At 43.6% G+C, this 20,849-nt stretch overlaps 1 protein-coding gene across 1 annotated transcript; it reads left to right on the top strand.

The window, feature by feature from the left end:
- The first annotated feature begins 5,320 nt into the window (after positions 1–5,320).
- Positions 5,321–20,214, top strand: LOC115016545 (collagen alpha-2(V) chain-like). The gene is made up of 55 exons (XM_029444343.1): positions 5,321–5,486; positions 7,248–7,466; positions 7,542–7,766; positions 8,039–8,055; positions 8,142–8,174; positions 8,266–8,298; positions 8,599–8,652; positions 8,885–8,977; positions 9,070–9,144; positions 9,239–9,283; positions 9,374–9,427; positions 9,517–9,570; positions 9,682–9,735; positions 9,871–9,924; positions 10,034–10,087; positions 10,205–10,249; positions 10,329–10,382; positions 10,474–10,518; positions 10,690–10,743; positions 10,993–11,091; positions 11,282–11,326; positions 11,446–11,544; positions 11,643–11,696; positions 11,778–11,885; positions 11,999–12,052; positions 12,142–12,240; positions 12,677–12,730; positions 12,833–12,931; positions 13,019–13,072; positions 13,153–13,206; positions 13,297–13,355; positions 13,451–13,505; positions 13,616–13,660; positions 13,768–13,866; positions 13,981–14,088; positions 14,252–14,305; positions 14,423–14,476; positions 14,863–14,916; positions 15,049–15,102; positions 15,186–15,293; positions 15,422–15,475; positions 15,578–15,631; positions 15,737–15,898; positions 15,995–16,102; positions 16,190–16,297; positions 16,719–16,772; positions 16,878–16,985; positions 17,153–17,206; positions 17,336–17,443; positions 17,575–17,628; positions 17,720–17,827; positions 18,014–18,371; positions 18,467–18,657; positions 18,768–19,010; positions 19,095–20,214. Exons 2-55 carry the CDS (start codon positions 7,271–7,273, stop codon positions 19,239–19,241), a joined length of 4,659 nt encoding a protein of 1,552 aa, XP_029300203.1. The 5' UTR covers positions 5,321–5,486; positions 7,248–7,270; the 3' UTR covers positions 19,242–20,214.
- The last annotated feature ends 635 nt before the right edge of the window (positions 20,215–20,849 follow it).

The raw sequence follows: 20,849 nt of genomic DNA, 5'->3' as shown, positions 1-20,849 counted from the left end.
GACGCACACAGAGTTCTGCAGCTCTCAACATGTGCACAGTTTTAACAGAGCGATGAACAAGTAAAGATGTCAGACCACCAGCTACACCGTCCTGCCAGGAAGTGCAAACATATTTAGAAATGTAAAGTGGCTGTTTCAGGAGTATTCCTTTAGGACACTGAATCAAACTGTGTGTACGTCTCCTCTGATGGAACTGTCTTCCCATCTGCTTCACCTTCTGTCCCCTGTGGCTCTCTGACTCTTTAATGGGAAGCCCGTCTGTTCTCACAGCACCTTAAACACTTCCTGTCTAAGTTGTTGAAGCAAAGTAAACAAGTGAAATGCACCTCGTCCACTGACAGAAATGCGACTTTAGGAAGGCTTTGATGACTCGCAATCACTCGTTAGGAACACTGCGTGCGGGCCAGGGGTGGGGGGGGGGGGGGAGATGACGGCGAAGACGCCATGATGTTTGTTTTGTTCTCCACCTCCGGGACTTCACCTCGGGGACCGGCCGTCTTGCTTGACGCACCGACTTGGCAGATCTTTGCACTGGAAAACACATCAGATGAACGTAACATGCACATTGTAAAGCGCTCAGACTCAGGTCAGCGACGGTTTCAGGTAGATACACTTGAAGGCTTTTCTTTCCTTGATACAGAACACACACTAATCATTTGTGACGGTCTTTACGTGTTGTAGTGCAGTAGTGTTAGCGAGAGAGAGAGACGTTGGATGAAAAGCTCCTTTCTGTTGCTGGAAACAAGGTCGATGAGAGCTGTGAGAGGAATTAACTGTAAAAAACCCCCACAAATAAAGTACGAGCGACTCCTTTGATCTGAGCAACTTTATCACAAAGCAGGTGAAAGGTGAAAGGTCGCGCAGCAAACTGTAAATCCTACTCGTGGATTTTGTTTCAAACCTTTCAAAAGCATTTTCCACCATCATCGCTCAGCACATCTTCCAGCCTTTAATTAGTCGCATCTTTCGAGGCAACTTTTAAGAGCTCGAGGAGGTTGGCCTTTAAATAAAGCAAGAAAAAAAAAGATGAGAGGAGGAGGAGGAGGAGGAGGAGAGTGAGAGCAGGAGGGGGGTAAAGAGGGAGCTTGTTTCAGTTTGCAGTAATCGCTCATCCAGGAGCCTGTTCCTCTCAGGGATATTTGGATTTTTCAGTCTGGATGCTGTAGCTCAGGGTTGGACTCTCTCTCTCTCTCTCTGTGACTTCCTTGAGTGTCTCGCGGCGGCTGTGTGTGAGGACGCTGCATGTCTGGTATCCAGATATGGGCCCCTCGTTACGCTGTAGGATTACTGTCTGCCTGGTCATCACCTTGGCTCAGGTGATCGCTGTGACCTGCCAAGAAGAAGCCAAGAATGGTGAGTGACAGCCCTCAGATATGACTTCTCATCTGTCCCGTGCAAATGTATAAAGTTTAAGTTCATACTCGTGTGAATGTTACAAACGTCTTCCAATGATTCATGACATGTAAACCAAGTCCTGCCAAAACATTTCCCTCTGTATTTCTCCTAAAAGTGACAGTTGTGTTTGTCTTTCCCATTATGTTCTTGGTTTCACAGTTGAGGACGAGGGTTGGGAAGTTTCTCATCTCTTGCAGATTTCTGTGTGTTAGTTTCTAAGTTAAACGGGGGCAGAAACCAGACCACACCGACCTTGTGGTTAGGGAACTAAAGGGTGGAATCACACCCACAACCCAGACCAGAAAGGCGTATTATACCTTAATCAGACACCGTGTTCCTGTTTGAGAAGAAGTGACGATTGAGACATGAAATATGTGGTGAAAGCTGCAAACTTTAGGGATTAATTAGCGATGGAGAAAGTGATATCAAGCTCCAACCTCTGGTAGGAAAAGAGCCTACAACTACGCAGACAACTTCTCCAAATCCAAATCTTAAAGACAGAGAAGTGGGTAAATGTCCCAGTGGATGAGATCCTTGGTCAAAAATATCTCCCCCCCCTACAGGCTGCAGTGCTGGGCTATTTCAGTGCGAGGTCAAGTCTGAATGATGGGGCTTTGAGTGCCACGGCTATAATGATGTGGCCTTGCAGATGGGATGGACAAAAGCAGGCCACTAATTTTGGTTAGACTTCGAGCCAGAGGCAGGACACACCCAGCGTGAGAGGATGCTGCATGTGAAATATGCTTCGCTTGCTTCCATCCAGGTTCACCTCCACTGAAGCTGAACAAGTGGAAAGAGAGACTTTACTTATAGATGTTATAGAGTTTAACCTTCAGGGTCATGAAGTGGTGAGTAAAGTTTCTCCAGCTGTGGACCTGCAGGTGTGTCTCAGCTACAAGCTGAGGAGGTTTGAAGTCAAAACTAAATATGACAACACTTTTATTTGTTATGCTTCATTGAAGGTTCTTCCAGCCTCTGGTGTCCCCTTACGGTGATGCTAGCTGTTCCCCCTGTTTCCAGTCTTTATGCTAAGCTAAGCTAAGCTAGCCTTCAATATTCCTGGCATTTGATGCATACAAAAAAACACATTAAGAGGAAATAAAAAGACAGACAATACTGCAATAGAGTCAAGAAATATGAATATAAAATAGAAGAATTACAATAAAAAAGATACTATAAAGAATAAAACAATATATATATATATATAAAATCTTAGGTTTAGGTTGTCACCTACTAAAATGAACAATCTGAACATGTCGCCTTTTGCATACTGTGCATAAATATATTAATATTGGATTTAATGTGTTATTCATGGAGAGAAATGACTGCTTTTTACTTTAGTTATTTAATGATCCTTTAAATTGAAGCTTGGGAACCAACCGCTCGCCTAAGGTGCAGTTTCTGTGGCTGAATATTGTTTAATAATAAACCTGTTGAGGAGGTTTAAACGTCTGCAGACCACAATGTCAGAGAGCTGCACGGACAGTTTCCTCTTTACAAGGAACCCACAGTTAGTCAGGATAATTGCTCTCATGCTGGATATCCACACCATAATCTCTTTTAAATGGTTTAAAAATACAGTTTTTTCTCAGAATAAAAGATCAATATTCATTTGCAAAGGGTAGGAAACTCTACTTTTTAATTAGACCTCTGCAATCTGCTGAATAAACCTTCAACTCCTACATGTTTTTAGATGCTTTCTCTGCAGCCTGCACGCTCAGGGTGCAGCAGGCCTCGTAGCAGGAGGGTTCTCCGGGTGTGGCACCGCTGTGCTCTCCCAAATAAAGGCAAGCCACAAGTTGTACCCAAGCCCAACGTATAATACAGCCGCTGCGGTTTCCCTGAAATAACTCCAGCTTTTGAAAACCAGCGTCTCTGGCGGGGAGAGGCTCCACCACATAATTAGTACTTAGGACGTTCCTAAACTGCCTGGATTCAAATATACTGAGCTCGTAGCAGGTGGCCTCTCTTCTTTTTTAGTTTTGAACTTTACTTTCTTTCTTTTAAAAAGACGAGTGGACAAAGGAGGGTTGAAGATGTTGATCCAGCAGGGTACAAATCAAGAATTAAATGTGCCAATGAGGAGTCTTTATCCCCTTCTGAACATTGTTTCTCCCTGTGTTTGATTAAATGATGTTAATAAAAGTGTCACTATATTAAAACAAGCTGATTTCTTTTAAATCAGATGACACTGATGGCATTTAATCTTCACCTTCTTGGAAAACATTCTCATTTTCTGTTCTTTTTTCTTGATATAATTGCATTTGTACGCATGCAATTATAGTCCCATTCCACTTCGTACCTCTTGAGGAAACATAATGTAGTGGAGATGGTTTTTGCGTGCTGTGCATACATGAAAACTATAGGTCTCATCTTGTTTTAGCTTTAAGAAGATGATTACATACTTGGATACAGACACATTTAATGACACATTTACAGCCAGGAGCTGTCACGTCCAACCACAGTCTAGTCACTGACTGCATAAGTGCCTTGCTCAAATGCAGCTCAGTGCCAACGTGCCTGAAAGTGTCTGAGAGGGAACTCAGTTTGGAACTACAGTTTTGGTTTCCCATATAGATAAATAAGCTTGAAGTCTTCCCCTGATGTGTGAAGTTACACACAGACTTGCAAGAGTACAGATCCAGCTCCTAAAGGAGATAGATAATTCCCATAATGCAACTTGATTATGTCCTTGCCTGGTACCTGCCCACGTCATTAGTTTTCCATATCTGTTGTCACAATAGTTATTTTCACCCTCCAGACAGCATTATAAAACAGTTTTATTCAGAAGTCGTCCTCCCCATGACTATAAACCGACTCTGATGCGTATAATCAGTGGAATTCCCCTTTAATGCTTGTGGTTCGTAATTATACTATGTAATTATATAGTTTATTCGCCTTCAGTGTAATGTATGTCTCTCCCTGCAACAATGTGTGTATTTGTATTGCATTGCTTTGTAAAGGGGGCAGCCTGCTGGCCAAAGGTGGAAAGTACAGGTTCATTGTTGAATTGTAATCAATTTAAATCAAAAGTACCATAAATGCCAACATATCCCCGGCTGCTGTGTGCTTCAAGAAGTCCTTTTGTTTTATATACTTTCATTTTTACCAGCACAGAACATGTTTCATGACCTTTGGAGTACATTAAAGAGGTGTTATGTACTAGTCCAGATGTTCACTGCTGCTCTGCTTGAGCTGCACAGAAGGGTCTACTCCAACAATCAGATATGGAGCCCAGAGTCATGTCGAATCTGTGTGTGTGACATGGGGACAGTGGGAAGGTGTGTGAGGAGCTGCCCCAGGAGGGCGAGTGTTGCCCCGTGTGCTCCGCTGCAGCACCAACTCACGGTACAGACACTGAAGCAGGTCACTGCTTCATTCCCTCCGACGGGGAACATTCATATTCAACACCTTCAGCTTCCTTGTAGTTGGTGTAACACATCATTATGGGGTTTTTACGATCTGCACGGACAGTTAGAGAAGCCTCCAGTTGGTATTTGTTCTCATGCTGTAAATACAAGCCACATTTAAATTGCAAAAAGATATATATATATAGTTTTTGATCATAGGTTCAAACTTTTATGAAGATTCAAACTTAAATGATATATTTATTCTGCAAAGCTCAATAAAATAAAAGCCTTTTTCCCCAGGGTAATATTCCCAAAACAAGGCTCAGATCCTGTTTTCCAGTGATCTGATTGGTCAGTGTTCAGACCGTTGCAGTGACAGTAAGTACAATTTCACACGTCTGAAGCACAACGTATTAGTTCATAAAGTTTATCTGCATTAAACTTCAACCTGAGCTTTAATTAGCAATAACTGGAGACACCTGTGTGCTCACAGCCTAACGAGACACTTGTTGCAGAACAGAGTTTTAACTGAAGCTTACGTGACTTTAGGTGAAACTGAACGTCCTGTCTTTAAACAGGAAGTAAGGCTGTAGATGGAAACAGTGGGTGTTATAATCAACAAACTATGTTGCCAGTAGGCCTGGATATAGTGGCCTTTGTCCTGTGGTCCAGTTGATGGTCTTCTGTGGTTCAAGTGTGTCTTCTGCTCCTCTTTCTTCACCACAGGCTCTCCGATTCAAGGTGCGTTAACCAGTTTTCCCCTCATTGTGTTTACATGTTTTTGAGCAATTACAGACCCACAAAAATCCTGATTGTTTTCTCTTGCGGTAAACTTCTGGAGGAGTCTGGATTCGTTCCACTGGAGCAGACTTTATGACCGAGCTAAAATAGACCAGCTTATACTGCGACTACACCTTCAGTGTATTATAGTGAGGGAAGGATTGGTTAAAGCAGCTGCGACTGTACTCTGAGACAAGCGGCATCTCAGAACGTTTGGTGCATTGCTGAGGAAATGTGCACACATGATTAAAAACACCATAATGATGTACAACATCATCCTCATGCCTGCACAGAAAATGGCAAGACCTACTCCCACAATCAGATATGGAGCCCAGTGCCCAGTGTGTGTGTGTGTGTGTGTGTGTGTGTGAGTGCGACACGGGGACTGTGGTGTGTGAGGACGTTGTGTGTGTGAAGAGCTAAATCACTGCCAAACAAGCGAGATTCTTTGTATCTTGGTGTTCTGATAACAAGAGTATGAGTCCTCACTGTCAGACATTAAAGAAGAGTTAAATGATGAGTAATGCCACATCTTAGCTTTAGGTTTTCCTGCAGAGAAAGGGAAAAAGTTTATGCATTTATGGCATTTTGAAGCTGAGACCAGCATCACACTTCATGAACTACATGCATTAGGTCTGAGCACCTATAAATACCCAGGTACTGATGGCAGCTGCTGTTCTTTTTCATAAAGATTCCTGTACAGAGGATGACAGAGTCTACTCCAACAATCAGATATGGAACCCAGATGTGTGTCGAGTCTGTATTTGTGACATGGGGACGGTGTTTTGTGAGGACGTGGTGTGTGAGGATGTAGGTGACTGCCACGCCACAGAGACCCCTGAGGGCGAGTGCTGCCCTGTGTGCTTCGCTGCAGCACAGCGGCCTAACACGGAGACTGGTAAACTGGAATGTAACCTGCACACTTGCCTACCAAAATACATTCTGCGGATGCATCCTGGTTATTTTCCTGCAGTGTTGTGATGACTTTACTTCAGCAGCCTGTGTCAGGACTGCTGGTGCTCTTCGTCTCACAGCCTGAAGCCCTCTTCTTCAGGCTCCCTCCTGTGCACACAACCTCTGAATGATGTTCTTTTTTAATCTACAATATTGTGTCGGAGTTTCCCTTTGACTCTAATGTCAGTTTGCAAAAGGAATACATTAACCTTTTGAACAATAAGATCACTTCTCAACCTACTTTAGTGCCGCAAAAACATTGGGAGCAATTTACTGCTAAACAAAAGGAAGTTGAGCAAGTAACTTATTAACCAAATAAGGTGTATTCCTCTGGGAAATAGTCACCTTCATGTTCAATGCTGTTTTGTTCATTACTTTGGATGCACTTTTGATGATTGTAATTGCCACATTTAAAGACTATTTTTACCCTTTTAAGATAATTGTTGGCATGAAAATTGAGCATGTTAGAGAAAAAGTTTGACATTTTGTGAAATACGCTCATGGGGAGTCTTTGTCCAGATTTAGATGAAATAATACCAACTCCAACGTCTGTATGCTGAAAATGAAACACCAGCCAGCACGAGGTTAGCTTAGCTTAGCTCCTCACTAGCCTTCATGCTTAGCATACAAACATGAGTGTGGTATCGATCTTCTCATAACTCTTGGACAGAAAGCAAAAGAGTGTAAAATGTTGAACTTTTCATTTGTCAACATTGTGAAATCTAAAACCATGCTAATTGAATTTCTCTACGTTTCTGTTTCACGAAGATACTTGCACAGAAAATGGAAAAATGTACGCCCACAATGACATGTGGAACCCAGAGCCGTGTCGGATCTGTGTGTGCGACGTGGGGACCGCTGTGTGTGAAGAAGTGGTTTGTGAGGACCTCGGCGACTGTCTGAAAACTGTGACCCCAGAGGGCGAGTGTTGCCCCGTGTGCTTGGCTGCAGCTTCAACATCAACTCTCAGTGCAGACCCCACAACACGTACGTGTAATTTATAACCCCGTCATATTATTAAGAGGATGTGCTTCTTTAAAGAACATCTGTCCTCTATTGCAGCTGCAGATGAGAAGCGAGGAGAAAGCTGCACGGTCGAAGAGGAGGTCTACCAGCACAACGACATCTGGAAACCAGAGCCTTGTCGTGTGTGCGTCTGTGACAACGGTGTCGCCATCTGCGACGAGGTGCAGTGTGAACTGCTGCCAAACTGCGAGAAGGTCGTCACACCTGAGGGAGAGTGCTGCCCCGTGTGCGACAGCTTTGCCAGTGTCAGCCGGGGGATAGGTGAGAAGGATTAGAGTTTAGTTCAAAGAGCTTTGACTCCGCATAACAAGAATGTGAAAGTATAAAGACGTAACGTAAAATAAGAACATTAGAATATAAGAATACGTAAACATTTTATTAAAATATCTGTCTTACAGTTGTGCAAAGTATTGTCTAGACAGGGATGTGAAAGTTTATTATAATAAGGCTGTTATCCTAGATTAAAAGTCACTGTGCAGATTACTTTGAAGAATACATGTAATTAACTTTCTTTTCTTTATGTTTTCCCCAAGAAATGATGGGCTTCAAGGTAAGTCATGATGCATTCTGACATTCATATTTAAAACAAATATATTGTTGTTCTTTAGATTAAAACAAATATGATTTATTTTATAGGGACAGAAAGGTGAACCGGGTGATATCCCATATGTAAGTAATTGCATGCAATTTAAAAAATATATTTTAACTTCCAATAAATACAGTTTTTGGTGCACAACGTCTAAACACTGTTTTTACTCAGGTGGTGGGGCTTCCTGGACCTACAGGACCCTCGGTGGGTTTCTCCTGCTATTACTCTTGTGTTCACTCTTTTATAATATATAAAATATGCAGAGTTAAAGAAATGAATTGACTACATTATAGCATGTACTCATTGGACACTAGAGGGCACCAGAATGTCACAATGGTGCTAATGATTGGAAACAACCTGCAGAAGACTGAAGGATGCAATAACTGCAGAGATGTTTGCAGACCGAAGAAATAAAAAAGATGAATAGGCCTGTTTTGGAATGATGACTGAAGACAATGGCTTTTATGGTTCTATAAATCTCTTGTTCTTGTGTTTATGGTTCAGGGTCCTCCAGGAAATCACGGATCTACTGGACAAAGAGGCTTTAAAGGCAGACGGGTGAGTAAATACTTTTGACGCTTTTAAATCTTCAAGCTAATCTGCTAATGGAAACCGCCTGCAGTAACTCTTTGCACGGATACAAAATATATCAGTATGCAAATTAAATGTACTTTATTCATTACCGTCCGATCACCAAGTGTTGCGTTTACAAACAAAACAAGGGAATCCTGCCAAAATGGCTGCCAGATTCTTACTTGAAGAAGAACATTAATGATATTTCACCTTGCAGGGATTTACTGGGCCTCAAGGATTTGACGGAGAGCCCGGTGTGCCAGGAAATCCAGGACAGCCAGGACCCCCAGGCCACCCCACCCACTCTGGGGTGAGTTTGTCTCAAGAGTCAACGAAGAAATCTTCATTTTTTGGACATTTCTTTGCTCGACATTGATCTTAAAATGATTTTCTCCCCAAAAGGGAAACCTAGTGTCACAGATGGCTTCAGGTTTCGGTGAGAAGTCTGGTCTGGCTGGGATGGTATCAGGAACAAGAGTGAGTGCTGCACAGTTGCATAGAAGAGAAATTATGTTTTACACGTGCAAAGTTTGGAAATGTGCTATAATGTAGAATTTAAATTCAATTTCAGGGTGAAGCAGGACCGCGAGGAACTCAAGGGATGCCTGGACAGCATGTACGTTTTGGATTCCGAGCAGAGATTCTAAAGGCTTAATTTTGATGTATGAACAGTGTGTCATAAGTCACCATCATTACCTCTGTTCAGGGTCCAAGTGGTGGTCAGGGAATGCCCGGAGAGCCTGGAGAACCAGGACAGATGGTAGGATCATATCTGATGCGCCACATCACATGTCTACGGGGAAAGTTGTTTCTAAACGGGAAATGTGCATTCCTTGTGTGTGTTCACAGGGTGAGTCGGGGCAGCGAGGACCAGACGGGCCACCAGGAAAAACTGGACATGATGTGAGTCGCACCTACATGCTTCCTCTTGAAAGTCCAGAATATTCGTATTATCAGTAATTATTGATCAGTAATGATCTTCTTTTAAGAACTGTTATTTCCCTTATTGCTCAGGGAGAAGCTGGACCTACAGGAGCTACAGGAGAAGCAGGATTTCCAGGATCTGTGGTAAGCCTAGTCTCTCCGCGTTCATACCAAAATCACATGAATTATAATATCATTAAATATAACCAAGCAGCACAATGAAGCCCTGAGGAAACAGAGGGGATGCACTTAATCCCTCACCTTTGTGTTGCAATGCAGGGTGGAAGAGGATTCCCAGGACTTCCAGGTCATCCAGGACTGAATGGTCAAAAGGTGAGTCGCACGTCCAGTTGCTGTTGCATAACGCACGCTCCCTGATGAAACGTTTCATGATTATCTTTCATGCTTTCATGCACTTAGTGAATTGAAATCTCTCCCACAGGGACCGTCCGGTCTTCTTGGCCCAAAAGGCGAATCTGGAGCGGTTGGAACCAAGGTGAGAATTCATCACACAGTTTCAATACAGCACAAAGTTTCAGGACATCTTCATAAGAACAAAAGAAAAACTGCACATTTCAAACCTTGATTATCTGTTTTCTTTTGTGCTTTGCAGGGTAAATCTGGTACTCCGGGTGCGATGGGTGCTTCAGGCCCACTGGTAGGCAACACGTGCAACAACACGTCAGCAGAGCGTCAGGTGTCATTTCCTCAGATGCTGAACCTTTGTTTTGTTTCAGGGACCGGTGGGCATGCAGGGAGAAAGAGGCAGAGCCGGACCTACTGGTCCTCTGGTGAGAAAAGCAAAACATCCTTATTCGTTTGGAAAAAGTGCATAAATATAAAGTGGTGTTGCAGGGTTGAGACATTTTCTTTCTCTTTCAGGGAAAGCGTGGTACAGCCGGCCATGTTGGCAAAGCCGGAATTCTGGTAAGAATTTATTTCTACTTTTAAAGCAACAAAATTCCCACAATGTCAAATGATTACTTTACAATGATCCTGCACTGAAGCTACTTTAATGATTCACTAGTTGTTGGACATAATTTAGCAACATAATACACAGTTAACAACTTTTTAATATTTAATTTCCTTTTACTACAGGGTCCAATAGGAATCATCGGGGTTCAAGGGTTTCCCGGTAACACAGGAATGAAGGTGAGATTGTCGAATATGATGCTTCTGGTTGTGAGTTGAAGATTTGGGAAGTTTTCTTTAACAGGATTCCATTTTTATTTGAACCTTATTTAGCTTCATGGCGAAATCTTGAACTCTCGTAGATATTGTCAGAACTCGACTGACTCGATCCCAAACCATGCCAACATCTGAGCTCTTAAATCTCCATAAAAGATCTTGAAATCACTTTTTAAAGTCTTTGCTTTGCCCTGAATATGATCTCTGCTGCAGGGTGAAGCAGGACCGACGGGGGTCAGAGGAAGTGCAGGACAGCAGGGTCCCAGAGGAGATGGTGGTCACTTGGGACCAGCGGGGCCGTCAGGAGAGCAGGTGTGTTCATTTCAGAAAACTTGTAATTCAAAAGATAATTGTCTTAATGTCAGTAATCAACAGGAGAAGTTTCACGGTGATATCTGTTAGTTAAAATGTTTACCCAATTCCCCATGTCTCCCTTAAAACTGTGAAATACCATATTAGGCTTTATTTTATTAATTATGCATTAATATTTTGTTTTTAACAGGGAGCCTCAGGACCTGATGGAGGTGCAGGTAGCCGCGGCCAAGGAGTAAGTGCACAAGTTATGAAGGGATTAATTTAAACACTATGAACCTTCAGCACATCTTTCTGTGAATCTGTCGTTAATGAATGTTTTTTATTAAATCTGTGACTGCTCCTTCTCCTCAGGGTCTCGGAGGAGTGCAGGGTCCAGCAGGCCAGCTGGGGCAGCCCGGTGCCCCTGGCCCCCAGGGGACTACAGGAACACCAGGATCAAAGGGCCAATTGGTAACTTACCCTGTAGTCAGGACTCTGTTTGTAACTTTGTGGCTCATATAATCCAATGCACTGAGAGTTAAACCTCCGTGTCTGATCCTTCTTTACAGGGCGAAGGTGGAGTGTCTGGATTCAAAGGAGAGGGTGGATCTAAGGGAGAACGGGTAAGCTGAACGCCCTTTACCACCGTAAAGTAAAGACTATAAAAGTTGATTGTTTTGACTCATTATTGATTGCTGGGTTAGGGGGACCATGGTATTCCAGGTCCATTGGGCCCGATGGGAGATGATGGAAAGCGTGGACTCCGAGGAGATGGTGGATCACTCGGGCCTACAGGACCGACTGGAGAGACGGTGAGTCAACTTTCATCTTTTTAAATCGATCATTTTAGGAGTAAGTTTCATGATCTCAGGCCCTGAAATGTATTTGAAACTCACAAATCTGTAAACGGTGCATTTTGTTCCAGGGAGTTACAGGAAATCGAGGTTTCCCAGGTTCAGATGGTTTACCAGGTCAAAAGGTGATTTCACATCAAAGTGCATAAAATATCAGAATTACATTTCTGCTAACGACTGTTTAACTACAGTTTGTTGTTTCTGAACCGAACAGGGAGCCCTGGGTGAACGAGGACTGTCGGGTTCGACCGGCGGCAAAGGTTTACTTGGAGATCTCGGACGCAATGGAGAGCCCGGTTTAACAGGAGCTCGGGTAAAGCCGACACATCCTCTGTTATCATACGTTTGTATTGTGTTTTTATATAGTAATAAACTTAATGTTTCCAGACAGGAAGTTAAAGGGAGTTCACACCAGCAGAAAGTCTTGTCTTTGCAAAGAGTATATGTGCTTCCACGCCCTTTTTTCAGACATTATTTTTTACTTTTTGTGTGGGAAAGCCTTAATAAACTAATATATCAATGGTAGCAGTGTGTTCATGTCTGCAGGGGAGCTGTACGTTTGTCTGAAGAGATGAAAACAATTATTTATTAGTTTTTGATAATGTGGTTAATGCCTATAATTACTTATTATAGAAGATCAAACACGCCTTGAACCACATATTACTGTACACTCATTATAGAATATCTTTGAGAACGAGATTCAGAGACTTGTATCGGAGGTTGTTCTGTAACTGTTTGTGACTCCACAGGGTCTGACAGGACTTCTAGGCGCCCAGGGTTCAGAGGGAAAGCCAGGACCAATGGTACGCAAAACACTCATCAAAGTTCATACTAAAATATCAAACCCAGAGTGCAGCATGCACGGTGGACGGCACGTATTGACGTTTCTTCCATTGTTTTTGAAGGGCTCAGCAGGAGAGGATGGCAAACCAGGCCCAGCTGGTTCTACTGGAAACAGAGGCCCAGGTGGACCGATGGGCCTGGCCGGACCCAAAGGCTTCGCTGTCAGTATTTGCATCAGTACCACTTTAATATATGTAACTAGATAAGTTGTGCAGCAGCAGATGATGACGTCTGTGGTTGATTTGTAGGGTGACGCTGGGAAGATTGGAGAGGCTGGCAGCTCCGGGTCTCCAGGTCAAAGGGCAAGTTATCTTCAGTTCTGATATAATATCATTAATACTAAATCATCAGCACAAACATACTGATGGATTCTGTCTTCCAGGGGGTGAATGGAAAAGACGGAGAGGAAGGCGCTGCTGGTCCTGTCGGCCCAGCTGTAAGCATCTAACTGTTGAGACGATCTCATCATCAGTGACTTGATAACTTGACGTTTCGATGATTTGATATCCTTTTTGCTTTTCTCCAGGGAACTGCAGGAAAGAGAGGAGAGCAGGGACCACAGGGACTGCATGGTTTCCAGGTAATACTACAAATATAAATGTATTTCAACGCCTCGAGTATGTGATTCTTCTTCATTATTGTGATTAGCATTAAATAAACATTTGTTTTTTGTTTTTTAGGGTTTGCCCGGAATGCCAGGACCACCTGGAGAGTCAGGGGAAACCAGGTGGAGAGGTAAGACAAAACAAAAGAACTTCAAAGATCTTTTGATTTAGCACTCAAATAATATATTGTACGTGTCGCCCTCTTGTCGTATTACTTTAAGCATAATGTGTTTTCTGAAGGGTCTTGCTGGAGAGGCCGGTACAGGTGGAGCTACAGGTACACGGGTAAGTCCTTTCCTGTTCTCACACCTCCTTAAAGTGCTCACATTTCAGCCACAAGACATTTAGTGCAATAAGTGTTTCATGCTTTTATCCCTCGGTTGTCCTTGCAGGGAGAACGAGGCCCCCCAGGAGAGAGAGGTGAAATCGGGCCCAATGGGATGCAAGGATCCAAAGGTACTCCAGGTGGACCGGGAACAGATGGGCCAAAGGTATTGTAACCATAAAGCCACTGACACTTAAAGAACCAACCCTTCATGATATTTTAATTTGTTGTAAAGCCTGTTTACAACAAGCCTGACGTGTTACTTTTCCGTACATTGTAGGGCAACCTTGGCTCAAAGGGTTCTGTTGGAGAGGCAGGAGGTCCAGGACTTCAGGGGATGCCCGGAGAGAGAGGCTTAAACGGACCTTCAGGCCCGAAGGGAGATGCAGTGAGTTAAAGAATAGAGATGCTAATGTCTCCACTGGCATCAAAGATATCTGCTGTTGATGTCAACATTTCTCTGTCCTGATGCTTTAAGTCTGAGCAAGTAATTCTGGGACATGTAGGACTAAGAGAGGAAGAGTTTCCTGATTGAGGCTGTTTCTCCTCAGGGTTCTGTTGGAGAGGGAGGACTCGAAGGTAAAGCCGGAGCTGACGGTGCACGGGTGAGCGGAGCCAGAAGTTTATGCCGAAATAAGACTAAAAAAATATATAATGTTGGAGTATTAGCAGCTTTTTGTGTAATGTGCTTCTCTAATGCATCGTTTTCATTTTATTTAAAGGGACTTCCTGGTTCTCTTGGACCTGCTGGTTCCGGTGGACCCAATGGAGAGAAGGTGAGCTGGAAATGTGATGAGTGTTCAAATCAGCAGTTTCAAAGCCCATTTCTGAACCGGTTAATGCACATAAGTAAATACTTGTATTCATAGAGATAGAGAGCTAGTAATAGTGCTAATGCATATTAAGTATTCAGGACTCGTAGTATTACAAATACTGTACATCGAATAAAATATAAATCAAGAGATGAAAAGATAAATGAGCTCTAGATACGAGGCCTAAAGCTTTCTAAACCTAACCTCCTTAAAACCTCAAATATGAAAATACCTTCTTATTTATTCCAGTTTTAAAAGTACAAGTAAGAAAATTGATTGATTGATTGATTGCCATGTTTTTACATCTTATTCATATTTTACTGAATTTGTTTGACTGTTCTTTGTTCCAGGGTGAAACCGGCCCGTCAGGACCGACCGGACGCCGAGGCACCAGAGGAATCCCTGTCAGTGCGACATCTTATCTTACAACTGACATTAAATTGAGGAGAGATTTGTCTTTGAATGGCTGTACGTCCATTTCTTCTTGATAAAGTGTGTGTGTGTGTGTGTGTGTGTGTGTGTGATTCTACCAACAGGGTTCTACTGGTGACGTTGGTCCAACTGGTGCCGTTGGTTTCCCTGGTATTTCTGTAAGTGTCCGCTAAAGCAGCGCCGTGATGTCCAAAATAAAAACTAAAATAAAGACTTGATTAATTTCGTGTTTCTGTCGCAGGGTCCTGATGGTCAACCTGGGGTCAAAGGTGAGACAGGTGAGACAGGCCTGAAGGGAGAGGGAGGATCACCTGGACCACAGGGGACGGCTGGGAAATCAGGAGGACAGGTAAACGCATCGCGCTAAAAACAAAAACAAAAAAGGTCAGTTGATTATAATGCATCACTCCCCTTACACTGCTACTCGTGTGTGTGTGTGTGTGTGTGTGTGTGTGTGTGTGTGTGTGTGTGTTTTAGGGACCTGTTGGTGTGACTGGACTGAAAGGGGGCAGAGGAACGCAGGGTCAAACGGTGAGTTAGGCTCCATGACTCCTACATATTTAAAGTCATTGTGCGGTGCACCAGCAGTCTTTGTGAAATGTACTTCTTATTACAAGTGTCTTCTTCCCACAGGGCTCTCCTGGTTTCCCTGGGCTGCCTGGAGGAGTTGGACCAGCTGGCTCTACTGTGAGTTAAATGGTTGCATTATTAAAACTCAAATGATCCCACAGCTTCAATGTTCAATCATGTAGCCGAAATGTGGATTCAGGGAACATTTTGTGTGTGTTTCAGGGTGCTGTCGGGGCAGACGGGCCTATAGGTCTTCCAGGGAAGAGGGGAACTCCTGGGATTATTGGGGAGAACGGAGCTCATGGACGTCAAGGAGAGATGGGAACTTCAGGTGCACCGGGCAGCCCCGGAGAGAAGGGAGACTCTGGAGAGGACGGCCCCGGGGTGAGATGATCAGCTTTAACTTCAGGCTGTGTTTACCTTGCAGCAACAAATAGATCCTAAAGATGTTTCAATTCCTTATCTGCTCTTTTCTGTCAGGGGCTTGATGGACCTTCAGGACCGGCTGGTGCCGCAGGACAGCGAGGCATTGTGGGTCAGCCTGGACTGAGAGGAGAGTCCGGCATGCTGGGACTGCCCGGTCCTGCTGTACGTATTCCTTCTGACACACGGTATGTCTTGCTTTGATGAAAGTATTGATTCATTATCGAAACTTTTGATTTATTTCTTCTTCAGGGTCCACCTGGAAAAGCCGGAGCTTCTGGAGTTCAGGGCAGCACAGGGCCTGCTGGTGGAATCGGTTTTCCAGGAGCCACCGGACCAAAAGGAGACGCCGGCCCTGAGGTTTGTCAAGTCCTTCTGTCAGTGTGCAGCTTTAAGTGTTTAGTGGATGTTTCGATCTAGAGTACTCTCAACCAGTTCTTGAAAACATGAGCCACTGTAAGACTCTTTCTGACTATTTGGTTCTTACTAATTTGTCCAAAAATCAAAGCCAAAGATGGATCGTTTATCACTTTCCAGATGTTATTGTCTTAATATGGCAGCAGCACTTGCACTTTGTGAACATTTGCTTCAAAGCAACCAACTATTATTGAAACAAAAACAGGAAACGTTGGGTACAGTCTCTAAAAGAAGAAGGAAAGCTCATCAAAATATCAACACGTCAGGTGCTTCCACTGAAGAGTGGAAGCACCTGTTCTGTGTCTTCAGCTTTCATGTCCCACTTCTGCACAAAGTTTATCATGTGACTATTTGTGCTTTTCAGGGTATCGCTGGAGCAGAGGGGCCTCCTGGGAAGGATGGTCTTTTAGGGGACAGGGTAAGATTAAATACATAGTGTGCATAGACTGGATGTGCTAACGGTACCATGCATACGGCTGTGTATACTAACCACTGGTGTGTGTGTGTGTGTGTGTGATTCCAGGGAGACCGCGGTAACGCTGGTGCAGAGGGTCTGCCTGGAGCTGCAGGGTCTGCAGGAAATGAGGGTCCTGTGGGATTGACGGGCGGTCCAGGACAAAGAGGCGACAACGTGAGTTTCAAAAACAGAAATACAACTAATTTAAATGTAATGTGCCACATAGGGGTGTTGAGATGTACCAGTATTGCTGACAACCGTGATTTAATAAGATTTAAATTTTGAAATAAAAATAGGATAATATTGTGTAAATATTTTCTCTTTGCTTGTTTTGGGTTCAGGGTGCCAGAGGCTCTCTTGGACCCCAAGGAGCACATGGAGTACGGGGAATAGTGGTAAGCATGAAATTCCATTTTTTGACTTTGTTGATACCCAAAAATATCAATTTACCAATTTAAAATCTGTGTAAAACATTGTGTTTTCCAATGACATGTGTTTGATTGTCATCACGTGTCTAACTTCAGGGCCCTCAAGGACCACAGGGGGAGAATGGAGCAGCTGGATTACAGGGAGAGAGGGGTCAAAAAGGACACAGAGGTTTCACTGGGCTCGACGGTTTGCCAGGAACAACTGTAAGCAAAATGTTTATAATTTAGGCAACTTCTTTAGATCATTCAGATACATTTCTAGGTAGTTTTGAATGTAGTTGGTTCAGGGAAACCTTACCCTGAAGGTATCAGACGATTATTCTTTTCTATTTCAGGGCGCCACAGGAGAGCCAGGAGCGACGGGTATTGTTGGACCTGCTGGGCCGAGGGTAGGTGTAAATTTAACTGCACGGTGCTATTTTACAGTCTAAGTGCAGCTCGGCCTTATTTGACAGTGTAAATGACTTTTGTACCGTACAGGGTCCTCCAGGAGTGGTGGGTCCTCCGGGTAACGAAGGAAACATCGGTCATCCTGGACCAATGGGCGCTCCTGGAAGCAGAGGATCCAGTGGGGAACTCGGGGCCCAGGTGACACAAGATAATTTACTTTTTTATATTCTTAGCAATCAGCTTATTAATATTATCCTGAGACGTGACTACAGGAGCATATTGTGATTTAATTAGGAATCCTCTTCTGGGGATTTAACATCTCAAATGTCATTGCAATCTGCTTGACGGTTAAACAATACTTCATATTTATCTTTTCTTCGTCAGGGTCCACCTGGTGATGCCGGACCGTCCGGTCTTCCAGGCCCCCCCGGACCTCCCACGGCAGGTGTGGAAGACCTCTTCGCTGCCCTTTACGATTACGACGGGCTCGGCGGTGTGCCAGAAGCTGTTGACTTTGTTGAGGACGATGTGTCTGCCGATCCTCCTCCTCTTCCTGAGATCAACAGAGATGAAGCCCTTCCCAATAAGAACTCGGCCCTCCTGCGTGCAGACAGCGGAGTCCACGCCACGCTGAAGACCCTCAGCGGACATCTGCAAAACCTCCGCAGTCCTGATGGCAGCACGTTGAACCCTGCGAAAACCTGCCAGGACATCAAGCGGTGCTATCCTCAGAAGAAGAGCGGTGAGGGTCCTGCTTTCTGCCTACATTAATGTCAGTGATGTTTAGACCATATCTGTACTCAAACCTATTGATGTGCCCTTGTACATGTGTTGTAGGCGAGTACTGGATTGATCCAAATCAAGGAAGCACAAAAGATGCCATCAAGGTCTTCTGTAATATGGAAAGTGGTGAAACCTGCATCTCCGCCAATCCGGCTGACCTTCCCCGCAAAGCCTGGTGGACGAAATCCATTCCCAGTGCCAACAAACCCGTCTGGTTTGGAGCAGACATGAACAGCGGAACCAGTGTAAGAAATCAAGAGATGTGCATTTTGTTTAATAGAAAACAATGATTATTTAGAAGCCTGAAATCCAGCGTGAGTGAGTGTAATCATGTCAAACTGATATCTAATTTCAGTTCCGCTATGGGAATGACGAGGAGAAGCCAAATGCGATGGCGGTTCAGCTCAAGCTGCTGCAGGTTTTGTCTAAAGAGTCGCACCAGAGCATCACCTACCACTGCAGGAACAGCGTGGCTTATAAAGACGAGAAGACCACCAACCTGAAGAAAGCTCTGGTCCTCCGAGGCTCCAACGGCCAGGAGCTGAGAGCACAGGGCATCAACCGCCTCCGATACACCGTCATCGAGGACGGCTGCTCGGTAAATCTTTACAGAATAACTAGATTTAAAAGAAGAGCGTTGGACGACACTTATACTGATTTATCTGGCTTTCTTTTCCCTCAGACATCAAACGGCGAGTGGAGCAAGACTGTGATCGAGTACAGGACTCAAACTTCAGCCAGGCTGCCTGTCGTCGACGTGGCCCCCATGGACATTGGAAAGCCCGATCAGGAGTTCGGCCTGGACATCGGCCCCGTGTGCTTCTCATAAAACAACGCAAGACGGACAAGAAGCAACCCCTTTTTAAGAGGAGTAACATCATCACCAGGAAAATTATAGAATAAGGACTCCTCGTTCTGCGAGCGTACAAGTCGATGAAGGTTAGATTCTACACATGGCTGCATTTCCCATAAGCTGTTGAAGTAAGTGTACTTGTGTCTGCCAGCATGCGAGAGCTGTGTGATCGGTAGCACGCTGAAATAATTTATTCACCTTTTTAAATAAATGTACAATTTAGAGTACCAGTACTCTACAGGGAAATGCATGTGGGCGGTAAAAATAAAGTCTAAAGGTGCTAAAATGAAATCTAAGTTAAAAAAAACAGAGTTTAGATGGATTGTAAACTTGCATAAACTGGAAAAACAGCCAATAATATCATTGCATATCATTGCATAAGGTGAAAATAAAAGGATTCACACCTTTTCATTTGGCTTATTTCCAGCAAATGCAGGTCCAGAGGCCTGGATATGGCAAGAGTTTAATATAGCAATGACTGTAGTTCTTAATTTTAATGGAATAAACAATGAAAATCATGCTTGAACCTAAATTATTAAGTTCTGTGCAGGAACTACTTTTACTCTTTCAACAGAAAACCTTTTATATCTCCCTTTAAATCTTCAACTGTAAATGCAACATATGACTGTAAATTACAAATTATTTGTATGTTGTTGACTATGGATGTGGAATAAATGTCTTTCTGTGGATCTTCCCACAAACCAAAGTCAGGAAAGTTGAATAAACACTCAAGAAAAGCAACATTTGAGTTTAAACGAGCTCAGAAATGACAAAGTAAACCATCTCACCACAAGGGGGAGACAAAGCTTTTCTTTACAGACATCAGTGAACTGCTTTCACCTGCCATCCCAAGTGAATAAGTCATTAGATGGACTTTAAAATGGAAACCTAGCAGTTTAAAACGTGTAAACTTGTGTCTTTATGATCAATTAAAAAATGTTTACTTTCAGACCTGGATTTATTTCTAACACGCTGGTTTACTGATTGTACAAAAGCAACATTAGAAGCATCATTTCAGTTTAAAAAGGTGTCCTGGCTGCATGCAAATGGGTGTGTGATCAGATGAGAGGAGAAAAGAGACGGAGAGAGCAGGCGTCCTTACAGGAAGAAAAGGAGCCAAAGTTCAGGCAGCACATGTTTCTGGGTCGACCTCTCCTCTCTGCGCTCGCTGAAAGACGTGACACTCTTACAGTTTCCTGCAGCCCGGGCTCGCTCCACATCTGTCGAGGTGGTCATTTTTAGCCAGGGACTGCTATTTTCATTTCGAGCATGGAACATTTTGAACAGAGAAGGTAGAAAAGTGTGGATGTGGATTCTCTGTGAGCTCGACAGTGTAGGACTGATTTGTTTCCATGTTGCTTGAGGTGATTTATAAATTGAAAACTGATTCAAACCTTTACACACCTTTTCTTCCTGGAAGTCAAAGTCCATTTAAATGATTTTAATGTGTTCAAATCCCAGATAACTACAGAACCTCACTAACTCGAAAAAGAGAAACCATACAACTGTTTTCACATTTAATTTTAAGTTTTTTTTTAATCATGCATTCATTATATCACTTGGCTACACTCACTGAAACATCCT

Source organism: Cottoperca gobio, chromosome 2, assembly GCF_900634415.1.
Source record: "Cottoperca gobio chromosome 2, fCotGob3.1, whole genome shotgun sequence".
NCBI classification, from domain to species: Eukaryota; Metazoa; Chordata; class Actinopteri; order Perciformes; family Bovichtidae; genus Cottoperca; species Cottoperca gobio.
Note: the sequence above shows the minus strand (reverse complement) of the source record. Positions and strands in the feature narration are given on the sequence as shown.

What these genes read in the sequence shown, in the direction of transcription:
- LOC115016545 (XM_029444343.1), top strand. Translation starts at nt 7,271, where the DNA reads ATGTACGCCCACAATGACATGTGGAACCCAGAGCCGTGTCGGATCTGT. An exon ending in AAGGAGACGCCGGCCCTGAG is followed by an intron (nt 16,298 to 16,718) that starts GTTTGTCAAGTC and finishes TGTGCTTTTCAG; the next exon opens with GGTATCGCTGGAGCAGAGGG. An exon ending in CTATCCTCAGAAGAAGAGCG is followed by an intron (nt 18,372 to 18,466) that starts GTGAGGGTCCTG and finishes CATGTGTTGTAG; the next exon opens with GCGAGTACTGGATTGATCCA.